The 15,686-nt window shown below is 35.5% G+C and overlaps 1 protein-coding gene across 1 annotated transcript in view; it reads left to right on the top strand.

Moving 5' to 3' along the window:
• The window catches only part of SPEF2 (sperm flagellar 2), a 69,689-nt gene that overhangs the window by 29,743 nt on the left and 24,260 nt on the right, over positions 1-15,686 (top strand). Inside the window, exons 14-22 of the mRNA XM_054185793.1 lie at positions 555-628; positions 1,426-1,529; positions 2,370-2,617; positions 4,378-4,483; positions 5,274-5,425; positions 7,584-7,732; positions 9,209-9,336; positions 9,443-9,581; positions 13,606-13,743. Coding sequence (XP_054041768.1) covers positions 555-628; positions 1,426-1,529; positions 2,370-2,617; positions 4,378-4,483; positions 5,274-5,425; positions 7,584-7,732; positions 9,209-9,336; positions 9,443-9,581; positions 13,606-13,743 — 1,238 coding nt within the window. The remainder of the gene's footprint in view (positions 1-554; positions 629-1,425; positions 1,530-2,369; positions 2,618-4,377; positions 4,484-5,273; positions 5,426-7,583; positions 7,733-9,208; positions 9,337-9,442; positions 9,582-13,605; positions 13,744-15,686) is intronic.

Here is a 15,686-nt window from a genome sequence, read left to right as displayed (position 1 = left end):
TTTAAATGCCCCTTTAGCTGATCCTCCTCCACCAAGGGTAAGCCTTTCTTGCAGACTTCCCTGTTAGTCTCGCGGGCTTGGGATACCTCAGTATTTTGCATGTCTCTTTCAGGAGGCCTGCATATTCCCTAGCCTGCCTTTTGCTGTGGAGATACCTGTAAAAGCCCTTCTTGTTTCCCTTCTGACTAGACATAAGACTAGGCCTTTTCCCCGTGAGAACCATCAAGCATTGAAATAAATTGCCTGGCAAGGTAGTGTAGTCTCCATCCTTGGAGGTTTTCAAGACCACACTGGGTAAACAACTGAGCAACCTGGTCTGACCTTTTAAGTGTTGCTACTTTGAGCAGAAGGTTGAACTTGAACTAGGTGACCTCCAGGAGTTGCTTCCAACCTGAATTAATCAATGATCCTATGATTCTAACAAATGTATATAGTTTGTGCATCTTAGTTCAAAGAACTAAGAACAGTACTGAGACATATACTTTTATTATTTATCTGTGTTAATAAATCTTACAGTAATAGAATTTTCAAACTTTACAATGTACCCGTTTTAGGCAATTGTCCTGTCAAAAAGAATCCATCTGGGCAAGAATTTAAATCAGATTACAGTCAGGATGACCCGTCCAAGGTTTGTAATCCAATTTGAGCCTCTAGTTTATAAAGATGCATTAATTAAAATGGTTAAATTACTTAAATGGTGACACCCTTTGATTGTTCTGAATTAATTTATTGACCTCACTGAAACCATTGTCTGTATGAAATATTAAAAGAGCTTATTATAAAAATCTATTATTTTGTTTGTTGGTTAGAATTGTACATATTATTAAAGTTCTGTACCTTTTTGTTAAACCTCACATTTATGTGAGATATCATACTTTCTATGTCATTTTTGAGATAGCAAAAATGTATTCCTGATCTTGCTGCTGCCAAGAAGATCATTCATCCCATTACAAGGTTTCTTTTATTTATGTTCAGAAGTACTTATTTCTACACTGATTTTAATGCTCACTGGAAAATACGTTGAAAACTAACATATAAAAGAATCTCTGCAAAACTAATGAAGTTAATGCGGCTGAAGGAAACCATCAGTGGATTTATGGTAGAGAAAATCAGAATAAGCTTAGAACTTAAGCTTTTTTGTGTTGTCTTCCATATCCCTTTTTTCACAGCCTTGTTTCTGTCTGTCATTTTCATGGATATGATGATGTAAATCAGTTGGAGATTTCAATTAAATTAGGCCTTTTTTACATCAGTTGAAACTATTTCTCCTTTATAGATAAAAATAAATATTAAATATAAATAAATAACACAATAAACATTTAAAATAAATAAATAAATAAAATGTAAAGCAGAATCATACTCTTTTTAACACTTAGTGTTGTGAACATTCTGAGCATATTAGTCTTACACTGCATTCTTCCACAGCTATCTGTACGTGCACAGCTTGGCGCCGCATCACAGAAATTCTTGAAGAAAGGAAAAAATATTCCCGATGAATTACTAATTGACATCCTATTGGAAGCCATTAAGTATGAACTTGCATAGCTTTTTTTCCTCAATTATTTATTAGAATGTAATTATCCAGCTTGTAGTCCAGATTTAGTCATTTCTCTTCATTAAGGTATTTTTTGAACACTGGAGTCTTCTACTTGGAAAGTGGAGCTAATTAATGAAGTTAGTAAATGCTTGTTTTATGCTAGCAGTAAATTGCTACCAGTAGAGTCTAGCTCTAAATTATATAGGCATTACTGTATGCTACTGAAGGTAGGTAAAAATATACACAACTATCACATAGTCATTAAATATAACTAATGTCTCTATTTTATTTATTAGTTGGAAGCTATTCAGCATCTGCTAGTATTTTTTATTTTAGATTTTGTGAAATGCATGATACAAGCATTCATTCTTCAGCAGTTAGGTTACTTACTTTTGTCTACTCTTTCTGACAGAAAATTGTCTCAACTACCTGGATGTGCAATTATCACATAAGTTCCCACATGAATGTCACTTAAGTTATATTAGTCCCGTTAGTATATTTTAGAGGTACAAAACATTTTGCTATTTGTTACTTCAGTGCAAAAGTTAGTAGAGAATAGTGAAGTTACACCTCTGATCAGTCTCTGTAGAGAGTTTTTTTTGAAAATTTTATTTATTAAGACAGCAAAAATTGTTTTGGTTTTGCCTTTTTTCACTCTTAGTTAGGCTTGATGTGATTTTTCTGATTTAAAATTCATTGCTTTGCAGTTTAAGTTTTAATTGTGTCTGTCATATTCTGAATTCAAATTGAAAGACTGCTAGGGCAAGCTCTTCTTTAGGTGTTATTATTATGCTGTCAATTCTCTGTATAATTCTAGTTCTTCTTCTTTTAGCCAAATACCACCAGAGAAGGGGTGGATTGTAGATGGCTTTCCAATGACAATTAATCAGGCAAAGCTATTTGAAAAAGCCTATACAGGGATTGACCCAGAAGCAAAAGATGCAAATTCTGGAAAGCTCTCACTTGTTACAGATCCCAGGGCTCCTGACAAGCCTCCTGTTACCTCACCTGCATTTGATGTTTCTGTATTGTTGGATATTTCAGACACCATGGCACTGAACCGTGTGGCTAACTTGAAGTGTAAGTTTCCAACTACTTTTAACAAAGTAGCATAACAAGCAGATTCTGATATGCAAAGATTGTTGTAATACTGAAATGACTAAATTGTGAGTACTTTGCAACATAATAGCAACTTGCATGTTTTAATTAAAAATACTAAATTATATAATATCTGTATTTTCCTCTGACAATTATGAAATTAGTAATCACAAGAAATTGTGATTTCTTGACAGCTTTCTTCTCCATTTGTAAGGCCCCTTTTAACTTTAGCTGTCTAAAAGTACGTGAGTAGGTATAAGTAACACATTAATCCCAAACATTATTTACCAGATATACCTGCAAATTATACTTATTGGAGCAAAATAGTATTACTGAAAAATTTTTCTACATCTCACTGTATCACTTTCATTAATTGTGCATTATCACCTTGAGTGCCTCCAGATTATTTCAAATACTTTTATTTGATTCAATCAAAGGCAGATCAAAAGTGTGCAAGTGCATATGTATATGCTTGTTTGTATTTGTAGTGAATTCTCACTGTGGCTGAGATAGAACAGTGGCTGGTGTTAGATATCACATAAAGCAGCAGACAGAAAAAAAACCACAAGTTACAACAGATGCAGAAATATGCCTCATTACAAATGAGTGTGTGTACACAGTATTTTTCTCCAGCAGACACATTTGGGATGAAGGAAATTATAAACAAAGGGATGTGCCAACATGCATTCCCTGGGAGTGCCAACACTCATTCCCTATTGACTACTGTCTTTGTCTTGCCTTCAGTTAGTCAGTGAACAATCATAAATTGTTAATTTTGGCCAAAAAAAGGCAAAGGCATCACAGACTTTTTGAGGGCTGTTTCCCTTCCAGACCACACATTTTTAATTGCCCTTACTCACCTTGGTGAAACATAAGTTTTTTTCATTAATATGTCCCATATTGTCCAAATTATAAGGAGATTCCTCTTCATTGTTTTCACTGCAGCATTTACATGGCACATGGCTCGATTTAAAGCACCATTTACCTTTAGCTTTTATGTATAGGTAGGAGTGAGGATGAGGAAAAATCATTAGAGCTTCTGCTAACAATGTGGTAAAAATAAATGTGTAGACACTTGAAATTCTTGTTAATTTAAAGGTCTTCTGTTGCCAAAACACTTTGAAAATGTGATAATAATTATATAATCTCAGAAATCCAAACAGAATTTGTTTTATAACATATAATGTGGTGATTGATAGAAGGAGTCAAAAGAACAATAAAATAGCAGAAATCTATAAAAAATGGCTTATTTCTAATCAATTAAAGGTTTTTCTAATTTAGAGAAGACTCAGAGAGAATACCTATTCTCCCAATGCCGTGGAATATCTGCTCGTTGTTACTTCAAGGAAGATTCAGATTAGAGTGGTAAAATACCTTGTAACTGTTAGAGTAGATAAGCCTGAAACAAACCACCCAAAGGAATGCCCCTCTCTACACCTGGAGATTTCTATGACTGCAAAGCATCTATCAGGAAATGTTAGTGCTATAATTGGCTATGCATTTCAACAGAGGAAGAGGCAAGACGCTATCTTCAGGTAGTTTCCAGTTTAATTGTGTATTACTATGATTTTCTCTGACTTTTCCTTTCTTTTTGGAAGTTTGGTACCCAATTTTTAAATTTAGAAATTTAAGATCAAGGAACACTGAAATTTTTCTCTTAATAATTACCTTACTTCAGGCGAGTAACTACCTGCATGTTTGTCTTTTTCAATATATGTTCTCATATGCTATTTTCCACACAGCAGATAAATCAGAGTCATCTCAAACTGAACAGAAGAACAATCAAAATTCAGATGCTGAAATCCTAGAAGAGAAGATTGACTTAGCCAGGGACCAAGTGCTACAAAGGTATGTTATAGGAAGTACAAAAAAGTTGCCAGATGTGTAGGCATGTAATTAATCTGAATCTCATATGTAATCCATGATAGTACTGACGTGCCTAATGTTAAGAATTTACTTAGGAGTTTCTCTAATGTGGAGCCTAAAGAATACTTTCATTTTTGGCACAATATAAATAATCCTAGAAGATAAGAATTCATGTTTTGCTTTTCCAAGGTATTCTTCTAAGGAGGATTTCTTTTTCAGATATATATTGCATGAACCATACGTGTATATATATATGTATATATATCTATCTCAGCATAGATATATCAGAGGTACGTCATATAACATGTGAAGTGAAATGCACTTGATTTTCTAAAATGGTATCTCCACTTTTGCATTTATAAAAAACAATTAGTTTTGTATATTTTACTGAATCATTAGGTGTTTACTTTCCATAAATAGCAAAATCAAGAACAGTAAGTTTTGTTTCTAAATATTTGAATACTATTAAGTATTTCAGAGTATTATATTATTGATTATTATTTTTGTATTTGTGATATGAGAAAGTAGGTTTAGCTTGTGACAAGAAAGAGCACAAAATATACGACTAGTTAAAAGTAGGATTTTGAAAATTTTCCTATATTGAAAATGAAGGGGTTGATGTGATGGGGTATTATTTTACAAAATATATTGCCTGGATTTGTTATAGTATTACATTAGATAGTCTAGTTTTTCTTTTGTTTACTAATTTGGAAAAATGTTTTATTTTCCATTAGTTAGATTTTAATTGTATACATTAATATGATTTTTGTAGAATCTCCAGCTTTCTAGACATGTGGCCAAAATTAGAGAAATGGTTCTCAGTCCATCAAAATATTCTAGTGAAAGTCAATGCAGAGACAGAAGAAAGTCTCGTGTGTGAAACAGTGAAGGAAATCATAAAGGAAGAAATTGCCAAAAAACAGAATAGAAGTAAGATTTACTGTTCTTACCTTTTACAGTTCAGTAAGAAAAGACTTTGTTCTTTATAATTAACACTAATACTTAATATATGTAACTGTACGGAAACATACATTTTCAGTGGCCCTGCAAGACTTTGGGGATATGTGAGTTAGTGATAACTGCACCAGAACTCTGAACTTTTCTGTTGTGTTTTTTCCTTTTCAGAGCATATGGACTAATTTCACATAATTGTAACGATTGTTTGAGAAAAACTTTTAAAATATTTAAAAGAAAGTGTCAATTGGATTTATTTAAACTCCATGAAGTAAATGATTACTAAATTCAATTATTTTTCCTGGTTTCAACATTACTGTAATATTACTAGCATCTTCAGCATATGTGATAGCATAATGGTGTAAGAAAGACTAACTTGCCATTATCAGCATATATTCATTTATCATCAGCAGCTTAAAAACATGGATAACTTGGAATGTTTTTGACATGTGTTTTGGTGCATCTTTATTCCATTTTTCCTATTAATCACCCAAAAGGAAAGACTCACTTAAAAATAAAAAAGGGAAGAACATGAAGCATCCAGGGGAGAAGATGCATCAAGTTAACCAGGATAAGCAGACTTCTGAATAGCCAGTTTTTTTCTTCATAATTATTATAAGAAAGTCTTGATGTGTCTTCTACACTCACTCCTGCACAAGGTTTCCAGTTCATGAAAAATTCTTGGAAAAATCACACATAACTGAAAACTGAATGGAGAGGTTTAAACGAACTACCTGGTTGGAATTGGGTTTTTTAACTGGTTGATATAAATTATAGCCCTGCTGGAGTCAATGGTAAAATTCCTCTTGATGCAAATGGAGTTGAGATTTTCTGGTTAGAACCCAGCTATCTTGTAGAAGTACGATAAGGACTATTTATTCCCCATGAAAAAATAATCCCTGTGATCAGTTAATAATGTCTAGTTTCATATTTGGTTGATAGATTCCAAGAAATCATTCACTATTAGGTTTATGTAAGCATAACAGTGGTATGAGTATGTATATTAATTAGTCAGACATCAGTAGCATTCTAGGAGTGACATGATAAAGCAAAATCCAGAGGTTGGTTCTCAAAGTATTTGCCAGAAGCTGAAGTAGTTGAAATATTTTATATGGCCAAAAGTTTTTTATTCTTATAAACTTAAATCAGGAGAATGACAGCAGTTTTTCCATTGAAGCACTCAGCAAGACAGTGTTTTTCAGACGCAGATTTGTTACACTTAAAGTAAAACAAAACACATCTATTCTTTAAATGTTAATCTTCTTTCAAACAAAAAGGCAGGATTGTTACAACAGTGGTTTAATGCAAGCCTGTTTATTTTCTTTGAATATTTCCAAATCCACAGGAAAACTGGCAAGAATTCATGCACATGATTCTGAGCAGCTGATTAATGTTAATCTAAAAATCTGGTTGTTGTAGGATCCTTCTGTGGTCACTGACAAGATGCTGATATCTTTCCAGACATCAGTTCAGATCCTAGGATTGAATCCTGCTCTGAAGTGCTAACTACATTCAGTAGTATTTTGCTATACTATAGATTAGCAGGGTTAGTTTTTCACTTCTTTCTTTCTCTACCACATGATCTTTTCTGTCTCTTTTTTCCCCCTCCATCATCTTTCATACTTCTCAGCTTCTTTTCAGAGTAAGGTATGTTTTCCATATTAGGCCAGATTTACCTCAATTTATCTGTTTGTTTCTTCTTCAATATTTGTTTTTCTTGATTCACTCTTTCTTAAGTCTAGCATGGAAGCTCTTGTCTACGGCTGTTTTTTAATTAAGCAGGAGTCCTTAAAATCATGATAGTTATAATGAATCTCAGAATTGTATCAACACCACTGGCTTGGTTCCCCTGACAAGGAATTGGTTTCATATTCACATAGTAATTCATTATCTTCCTGTTTCTCTCCCAGTGATGGTTTTAGAAAAGTATCAGTCTAGAAAAATATAAGCTTAACTGGAAAGTGAGTTTATAACTATGGCATCACTGATTTGATTAGTATATTTTTTGATGAACGACACCTAAGTAATGAAATATTGAATATGTTCTGTTAATTTGAACTTGTCAGAGTAGTATAGATGTCTGTTTATTGATACTTAAAATACATTTTAAGGTATTAATTGTCTACACATACAAAAGGGTCTGCTGAAGAAATATCACCAGGAAAAAACGTTTTACCAGTTACATATCAAGATCTGCTTCCTCCCGTTCCTGTGGCACCACCACCAGTTGAACCAGGATCAGATGAATGGATTTATGTAGATGAACCACTTCCCAAGGTACATCCACTCATGATTAAGTCTCAGATATCAAAGTATATATTTTTCTCAGTATTTTATGCATAGTCCATCTAAACCTTTTGTCTCATTGCATGTTATTTTCTTTAATAATTTTCAAAGAAAGATACACTAATACTGTATTATAAGTATCTAAAAACACTAATAACAGTTGATACTGAAATACATAAAATAAGGAAACACTTTAAAATTTTGATAATTTTCTTCTATATTCTTCACAATGATGATGAAGAATAACACATGGATGCCGAAATAATAATACTTTTTAGTATTATGAAATACTAACATAGACTTAACTAGGTCAGTTTCCTGTGTCAGTCAAGGGCCAGTTGTGGATCTCACAGAAAGAATGTCAGAATGCGCAGAATGTGCACTGATCGTTCTGCTAGGATACTTTTTTCTAACACGTTTTCTGTGAGGACACCTTGTAGTTTCCAATAATCTGAAATTTAGGGGTTTCCTGAGATGACTTTATAACTGCATCTTTGTGTCTACTGTCTCTCAATAGACTTGTCTTCCGTGATTATGTCTAGTTGCTTTTTTTGAAGCGATTTACTTTTTGGTGTCCGTAATATAGCCTGTATAACTATACTAATTCTGAAAAAATGTTTCTTTCTCTTTGCTTTAAACCTGTTGTTTGCTTGGGTCATTTGATGAACCTAGTTCTTGTAACGTGATAAGATGAATAATAATTCTATAATCACTCTCTGAAGGTATTTAAGATGTGAGAGGCACCTGTTACATCTTAATTTTGCTCAGTGTTGCTTTGCCTCTCCAATCCAGTCATAATCTGTTTAAGTCTCCTCATGTGGAGCAGTTCATACATTCAATCATGATTCTTGCCCTTCTGTCTGTCTGTTTTAGTTTTCCTGTAAATTTTTTGAGGTGGGGAGCTGGGACTGCATGCAGTGTTTGAGATTTAGATTTGAAGGGTGTATAATGATGCTTTGTATTTTGTTCTGTGATTCCTTTCCTAATATTTACCAGTTTTGTCTTCATGGCTGCAATTAGCTCACATATGCTGGGTTCCCTCTGGCCATGGGCTTTATTTTGCATTTCATGACAGTCAGTCAGTCAAGTGTCACTTGTGCAGCACTAAACAGGCAGCTTAGATTTTTACCAGCTTGAACAGTTGTGTGTCAGCAAACTCTGATACGTAAGTACTCACTTAGGATCTTCACTTAGTTTATGAGAATATCCAAAACCACAGATATGGGAGTATTCTGCTGGACTTTTCCATTCATTTTGAGTACTGACACTTTTTTCCAAAGAAATGCACAGGATAAACTATATGGTGGTACAGTGTCTATAACTGGTTGTAAATAGTTGTAAATCACAAGAAATACATGGTGAAAAAAGATCAGTAATATGATTTAATGAAATAATTGTTCTTATATTTGCTAATGCTACAGCTAAATCGGTTACCAATTAATTTTGATATTTTTAAAAAATTTACAGGAGATACCTGATTTTTTAGTACCTTACTGGGAAATGGTAGAAAATTCATATATGAATACCATCAAAACTATACTTAGATGTCTAAGGGATGAACAGCACTCTGTGATTTATTACTTAGCAGATGTTAGGTGAGTAAAAATGATATCTTATTGCATTAATATTAGTATTTTGTATTTTCCTGATGACATTATATATGTCTTTTAACATCAAAATTATTTTTACCATAACAAACAGAAAAAAATTCCAGGATTATTTGAAGCGTCCAGATATTAAGCAGGAATTTGTATCTCAGTGGCAATCAGATTTTAATTCTATTGCTGATGACCTGAGAGAAGATGAGGAAACAAAAGCAGAACTGCACCAAAGAGTTACCGTAAGTAAATGTCAAAAGTTATAATACACCTTAAAGTATTATTTCATTGTCTACAAGCTCAGTGTAACATGAATGATATTAGTTTACATTTTTTTCCTTTTTACCATCGCCCTTAAACTATGTCACTTCCTCTTGTACATAAAGTGTAATTCACAGTTATTTCTCTGTTTTTTGACCAAATCTTTCTTCTGTCTTGCTGCTTTTTTCAGATTATACTGTGGTATTCTGGCACGTTGTAAAATAAATATTTCTCTGCTTTCTTTTTCTTTATGTTTTATGGTTTTCAGAGATTTACTTACGAGTTTGGACATTTCTATTACATTCACAAATCCTTGCAGTCATTTAGTTTTTCCATAAATGGTATATGCTAATAAATGTTTTCTAAAACTCATTCATACAAAGCAGACAGAATTTCTTTGACATGTTTTGATTCAGATCGATCTTTGCTAGATCATACATGTCCTGAGAGTCCTTCTTCACAAAAATCCATGAGAATAAAGGTACTAACGAGTTCAGATCCAGATTTAACATAGGCAGGAAGTAGAGCTATATTTGAATTTATCAGATTCCCATTTCAGAATAGACATAATTTTTAATCAAAGTTATATCAGGAAATGCTCCCAGAAAAGGGGAAAAAAATACTGGCAACATTGTTAGTTCAAGGGAACATTGGTGGAATCATGGATGAATTCACTGAGATGGAAAAAGCATCGGATCTCCTTTTCTATAGCATTATTTCAATAGAATGAAATAGAGGACTTAAAAATCATCATCCATATTCCTAATTTCTATGAAATGGAATTATAAAAGGACTGGAATCCCTCTGTCCTATGATATAGAAAGCTAAAATTTAAAATATTTGGCGTTTCACTCATAACCAAAATCCATGTTTGACATTGTCCATTTCAAATTAGGTTAAAAGGAGGTGATAGTTCCATATGCCAGAGTAAGACGCAAATACTGTGATAAGTCTAAGCACAGTAAGTAAGGCAGTTTCGAGTCAATATATGATTTCTAGAATTTCTGTTTCTGAATGACCCATTCTAGTCCTTGTGGATCCCAAACCTGTAGGTGAATGTAAAGATGAAGGGCTTTTAAGGCCTGCCCATTGTACCTCCCTGAATGTGAGAATTCTGTCATCTGTTATTCCTTGATGCTAGAAAATGAGACAGAGAAAATAAAAAGAGTGATAATCTGTGGAATGTTTTTCCTCAAACATTTTCGGCTTTCCCAGACTGCTCAATTCTGTCATCTCATATCTAGACCCTTTCTGAAACACTATCCACACTGGAAACTGTCAGCTGTGAAACCTGAAAACCAAATTTATATGCTATCAAGTAGAAAATGTAAAAATCCACCCCATTTTGTTATGTATGAAAAGTTCGTCAAAGGCCTAGAGCTCAAAGGGCAGCCAAGGCTTTGGCATCCCAAAGGTCCAAACTCAGAATCACTGTGGATAAAATACACCTCAGCAGCCCATCTGTGATAGGCTGGCTTTCAGCAATTACTCCAACTTCCCTCTCACTCCATTGCTATCATTGAACGTGGTCAGCCACTTGGTCCCACTACTCTTTTTCTAGATAGGAGCGGATTTAGCACATGCATCCTTTTTTTAATTTTTTTCACCTGCCTGTGTACAGGGAAAGGAGGGAGAAGCTGCTTGACTTTGAAAAGAGGATGAGAGGTGGGAGAGAAAGAGACTCATAAAACGTGCTTTTAGCTTCTCCCAGATTAATATATCTCACTGTCTCCCTCTCCAGTTGTCTCCACTGCTTATGGTAAATCAAAACTATGACTTGAATAATATGAAAACCAAGAAGAAAATGTTTCTTCTTATGTGTCTCAGGAAGGAACTGGAAACAACTGTGTATCAGTTTGTACAAAACAGTTTGTTTTGTTTGTATAGTACTGGATTTATGTGGCAAGGTTTTGGTAGGAGAGGGTCTGCAGAGGTCCCTTCTGTGGGAAGGCATCAGAGGCTGCCCCCATGTCAAACAGAGACAATGCCATCTGGCTCCAAGATGGACCTGCTGCTGGCCAAAACTCAGTCAGCAGTGGTGGTTGTGCCTCTGTGACAGTATACTTAAGAAAGGGTAAAAAACACCGTGTGGCAACTGTGAGGGAGGAGTGAGAAACTACTATGCAGTCACCAAGGTCAGTAAAGAAGGAGGAGGAGGAGGTGTTCCAGGCACCAGAGCAGAGTTTTCCCTGCAGCCTGTGGAGAAAACACAGGTTGTTCTGCTACAGCCATGGAGGACCCCATGCAGGGGGATGTAGATGTGCCCTGAAGGGACTGGCAGCCTGTGGAGAGCCCACAATAGAGCAGGCTCCTGGCAGGGACTGTGGCCCATAGAGAGGAGCCCACACAGGAACAGGTGTTCTGGCAGGACCTGTGGCCCATGGGAGACCCACACTGGAGCAGGATGATCCTGAAGGACTGCACCCCATGGAAAGAACCCACACTGGAGCAGTTCTTGAAGAACTGCAGCCCATGGGAAGATCGTACGCTGGAGAAGTTAGTGAAGGACTGTATCACATGACAGGGACCAAAGAGTGTGAGGAGGAAGGAGCGGCAGAGACAATGCATAATGAACTCACCACAATCCCCTATGCCCCATCCTCCCTGCACCACTTCGGGCGCAGGAGGTAAAAGAGTCAGGAGTGAAGCTGAGCCTGGGAAGAAGAAGCGGTGGGTGGAAGGTGTTTTTAGTTTTGTTCTATTTCTCACTATTCTGCTCTGTTATTAAGTGACAATAAATTAAATTAGTTTTCCCAAGTCAAGTCAGTTTTGCACGTGATGGCAATGGGTGAGTGGTCTTCCCACGATTATTTTGACCCACAAGCTTTTCTATCATATTTTCTCCTCCTGTCCCTATGGGGAGGAGGAGTGATAGAACAGCTTGGTGGACACCTGGAAGGCAGCAAAAGTCAACCCACCACTGCGAAACAGGTAAGTTGTATGCTTATATCTTTTTTATTCAGTAGCATATCCTTATGTGTGTATCCTACAATGTGGACAACCATGAATATGTGATAGCCTTCACCTTGGCTACTTTCTATCCATGCCATCACTGATGTGTTAGGTATCCCAAGGCCTACTCATTTTTCAGCTCCCCTGTGGCTTTTATCCAGCAGAGGACAACTGGATTTGTCTGAAGTCTTTGAATGGGGGGAAAGAAACAGGATCTGACATATTAGGCTGAGACCAAGACCTGGTGAATATGGAATCACTTATCTGAAGCCTAAGGTCCTCATTGCAGGGCTGGTAGTCTGGAACACCTTTTTTCTTTATCCTGAAACAGGTCAGGAGGGGTAGAACGTATTGGAGCCTGAAAGACAGCTCATCTTAGCCTGCCTTAGCACTACATTTAACAGCACTCTTCTCTTCCCATCACCTTTTATTACATAGAGGTCTGTTACTGCTTCCAGGTAGAGATGGCAATGAGGAACAGAGGGTTTGCATGCAAGTTGTATGCTTAGTAGGTCTTCATCCTGTCAGTGAACCACATACTGCTGTTATTAGATGTAGTCACTAGTTGAACAGCCCATAGTTATAAAGAATGTTAAAGAAAAATGGCTATCCAAATTGGAAGAACACCTGAACTCTGACATAATTTTCTCAGAATTTTTCATATTGCACATCCCCTTATTCTTCTTACAAGTGTATTAGCAAAACATTCAAGTGGAAAGTTGTTGGAGCGGTTGGGAGCTTAGCTACTCATATTCTCATATATGTCTAGTTTAGATAGGCCTTCTCTGCCTGAGGAAAGCAAGGCAGCCTACATGTTCATCTCATACCTTTGTATTCTTCTCTCTGGTACATCTGTAAAGCTACTTTCTGTCAGCTCTCTGTCAGCACATGTCTTGTTGACCTGGCTTTGACTTTTATAACAGGAAAGAAAAAGCCTCAAATGGGAAGATGCCCTATGCAAACAGGCAAAACCTATAATTTTTAATAATAAGTATAAAAAGGTATCTAAGTCTTCTTTCATAGTTATTTCTCATACTTGATTTTGTGTTTTAGGACCTAAGAGATCTTCTCTGGGATATTTGTGATAACAGAAGGGAAGAAGCAGAGCAGGAACGTACTGAAATCATGAATGATGGCTGGTTACCAGATCACAGGGGGATTGCAATGAACCATTTCTTTTCACTTATGCAGGTATGGATCTACTACGGAGTCTGCAGTCGAAGGGGACAGTGAATTAGATTTGGAGGACAGTAGGCCTCAGAGGAATTTCATATGGTTGGCTCCAAATAAGTGAGGAATTGAGAATTATATGAGCAAATGTTCATGCCTCTTCTGAATTTATCTAGAAAGTTAAGAGACAAAAAGTAGATGAGATTTCCATACATTTAACTGTTTGGCAGGCAGTAAAGGTTAGGAAAAATCCATTGTTGTTGTCCAATCCCCCAAACTTTCAACCTGTAGTGTATAGTGCTACTTTTTGCAATTTTGTCAGTCCAGTGAATCATCTGAGTTTTGTAACAGAAATGTTAGAGTTCTTTATCTTTCTGTGATCATATTGACATCTGCTATTAATTTACAAATTTCATAACTCACTGCTGTTATAGACCTACCTGCTGTTAAGGTTGTGCTATATTTCCCATGTCACAAAATTATTTCAGTTGTAACTTCACCAGTGTGGCTTGAAATTTTACCTACACACTGATAAAGAAATTTGCAAGGAATGTTTTTGAGAATGTGATGTCATTTGTTGCTCTTGGGAAAATCCATTCAAATATGACCCAGCTTTCACACATCTAACCTTTTCAAGACACCATCTTCAATTGGTTCTCCCACATTAAGCCATTCTTCTCATTCAGCCTGACTATAAATTACCTCAGTAAAGGTAAGTACTGAAGTAAAGTAAAATTTCCCTGTGACTGCTGTTCTAGGTGCATAAATTTGGTTTAAGGCTGGACTGAACTGGAATAGACTAGTCTAGACAGGCTTTTCTGTAAACTGAGTGACCATTCTTTGAAAGTTTTGGCAACTTTAAAGACAACAATGAAAACAATGCCTTAAACACATGCCGTATTATGCTAATTTGGCTGAAAAATCAGGCCTAAACAGCTTAGGGTGGGCTTCCTGCCCCTTAATCCTCTGTGTTATTTTTATATGTTTAATAACAAGGGAACCACTCTCTTACCTCATGTGAGTGTTGTGGTGATTTAAGTAAAGTTCGTGAAGTAGTCAGTTGCTATAGTAAGGAAATTATTATCTCTGTTTTCAAAGAATCTAAATAATGCCCAAATAATGACTTAAGGCCACTGCCTAAAGAGAGAGGTCTGAATATCAAATAGCTGCTGACTAACTGACCCAGGATGACTAATTCATCCTGTAATTAGGATATTTATAGGCGTGAGTATTTAAAAATTATGTTCATAAGGGAGCCAAGTGAAAGTAGTATTGCTCAGCTTAAATCTTTTATTTTTCTCCTTTTATATTCCTGTATAGCTTTGCAATCCTAATTCCCTTCTAGCAGAATTTCATGGACATGTGTGATGGCAGTCTAGAGGAGAATCACTATGAATCTAATTTGATCTGTCTTGTGTGGATATGCAGAATAGACATTTTAAATTATAAATATATATATTAACTATGTATAAGCTTTTATTTTCCTAAAGAAAAATGCAAAGGAAACTATTTTTGCTTTCTTTACTTAATATATAGTCCCCAAAATAAATGAATTATTAGTGCTAAAACTACAGAACTAAAAATATAATAACTATATCTTTATGTTATGGGTTTGTTTGAGAAGCAGCCATAAATAGGCTTCTTTGGGCTTGAGCTCTCTGTGGGTTTTTCTGTGGGAAGTTATATATATTCCTCACATGTCTCTGTTACCGTATGAGCACATCGATTTGTATAAATGCCGTTTATCAGATTTATTTCCACCTTTCTGTGTACACACTGTTATACTTGAAGATATTTTCTCCTTAACTTATGGATAAGTGCTGGCTTACACCACAAAGGTTTTTTCCTTCGTTTTGTGAATGTGGTTTTGTGCATTTTCCCATGAATATTTAGTACTGTTTTGTCAGTTAGAAAATAACACCACACTATATCAATAAATCAAAGCATGACAGGTGTTAGAGGTT

This window comes from Rissa tridactyla, chromosome Z (assembly GCF_028500815.1).
Source record: "Rissa tridactyla isolate bRisTri1 chromosome Z, bRisTri1.patW.cur.20221130, whole genome shotgun sequence".
Taxonomy (NCBI): domain Eukaryota; kingdom Metazoa; phylum Chordata; class Aves; order Charadriiformes; family Laridae; genus Rissa; species Rissa tridactyla.
The sequence above is the reverse complement of the archived record's forward strand: the minus strand, read 5'-3'. Positions and strand labels throughout refer to the sequence as shown.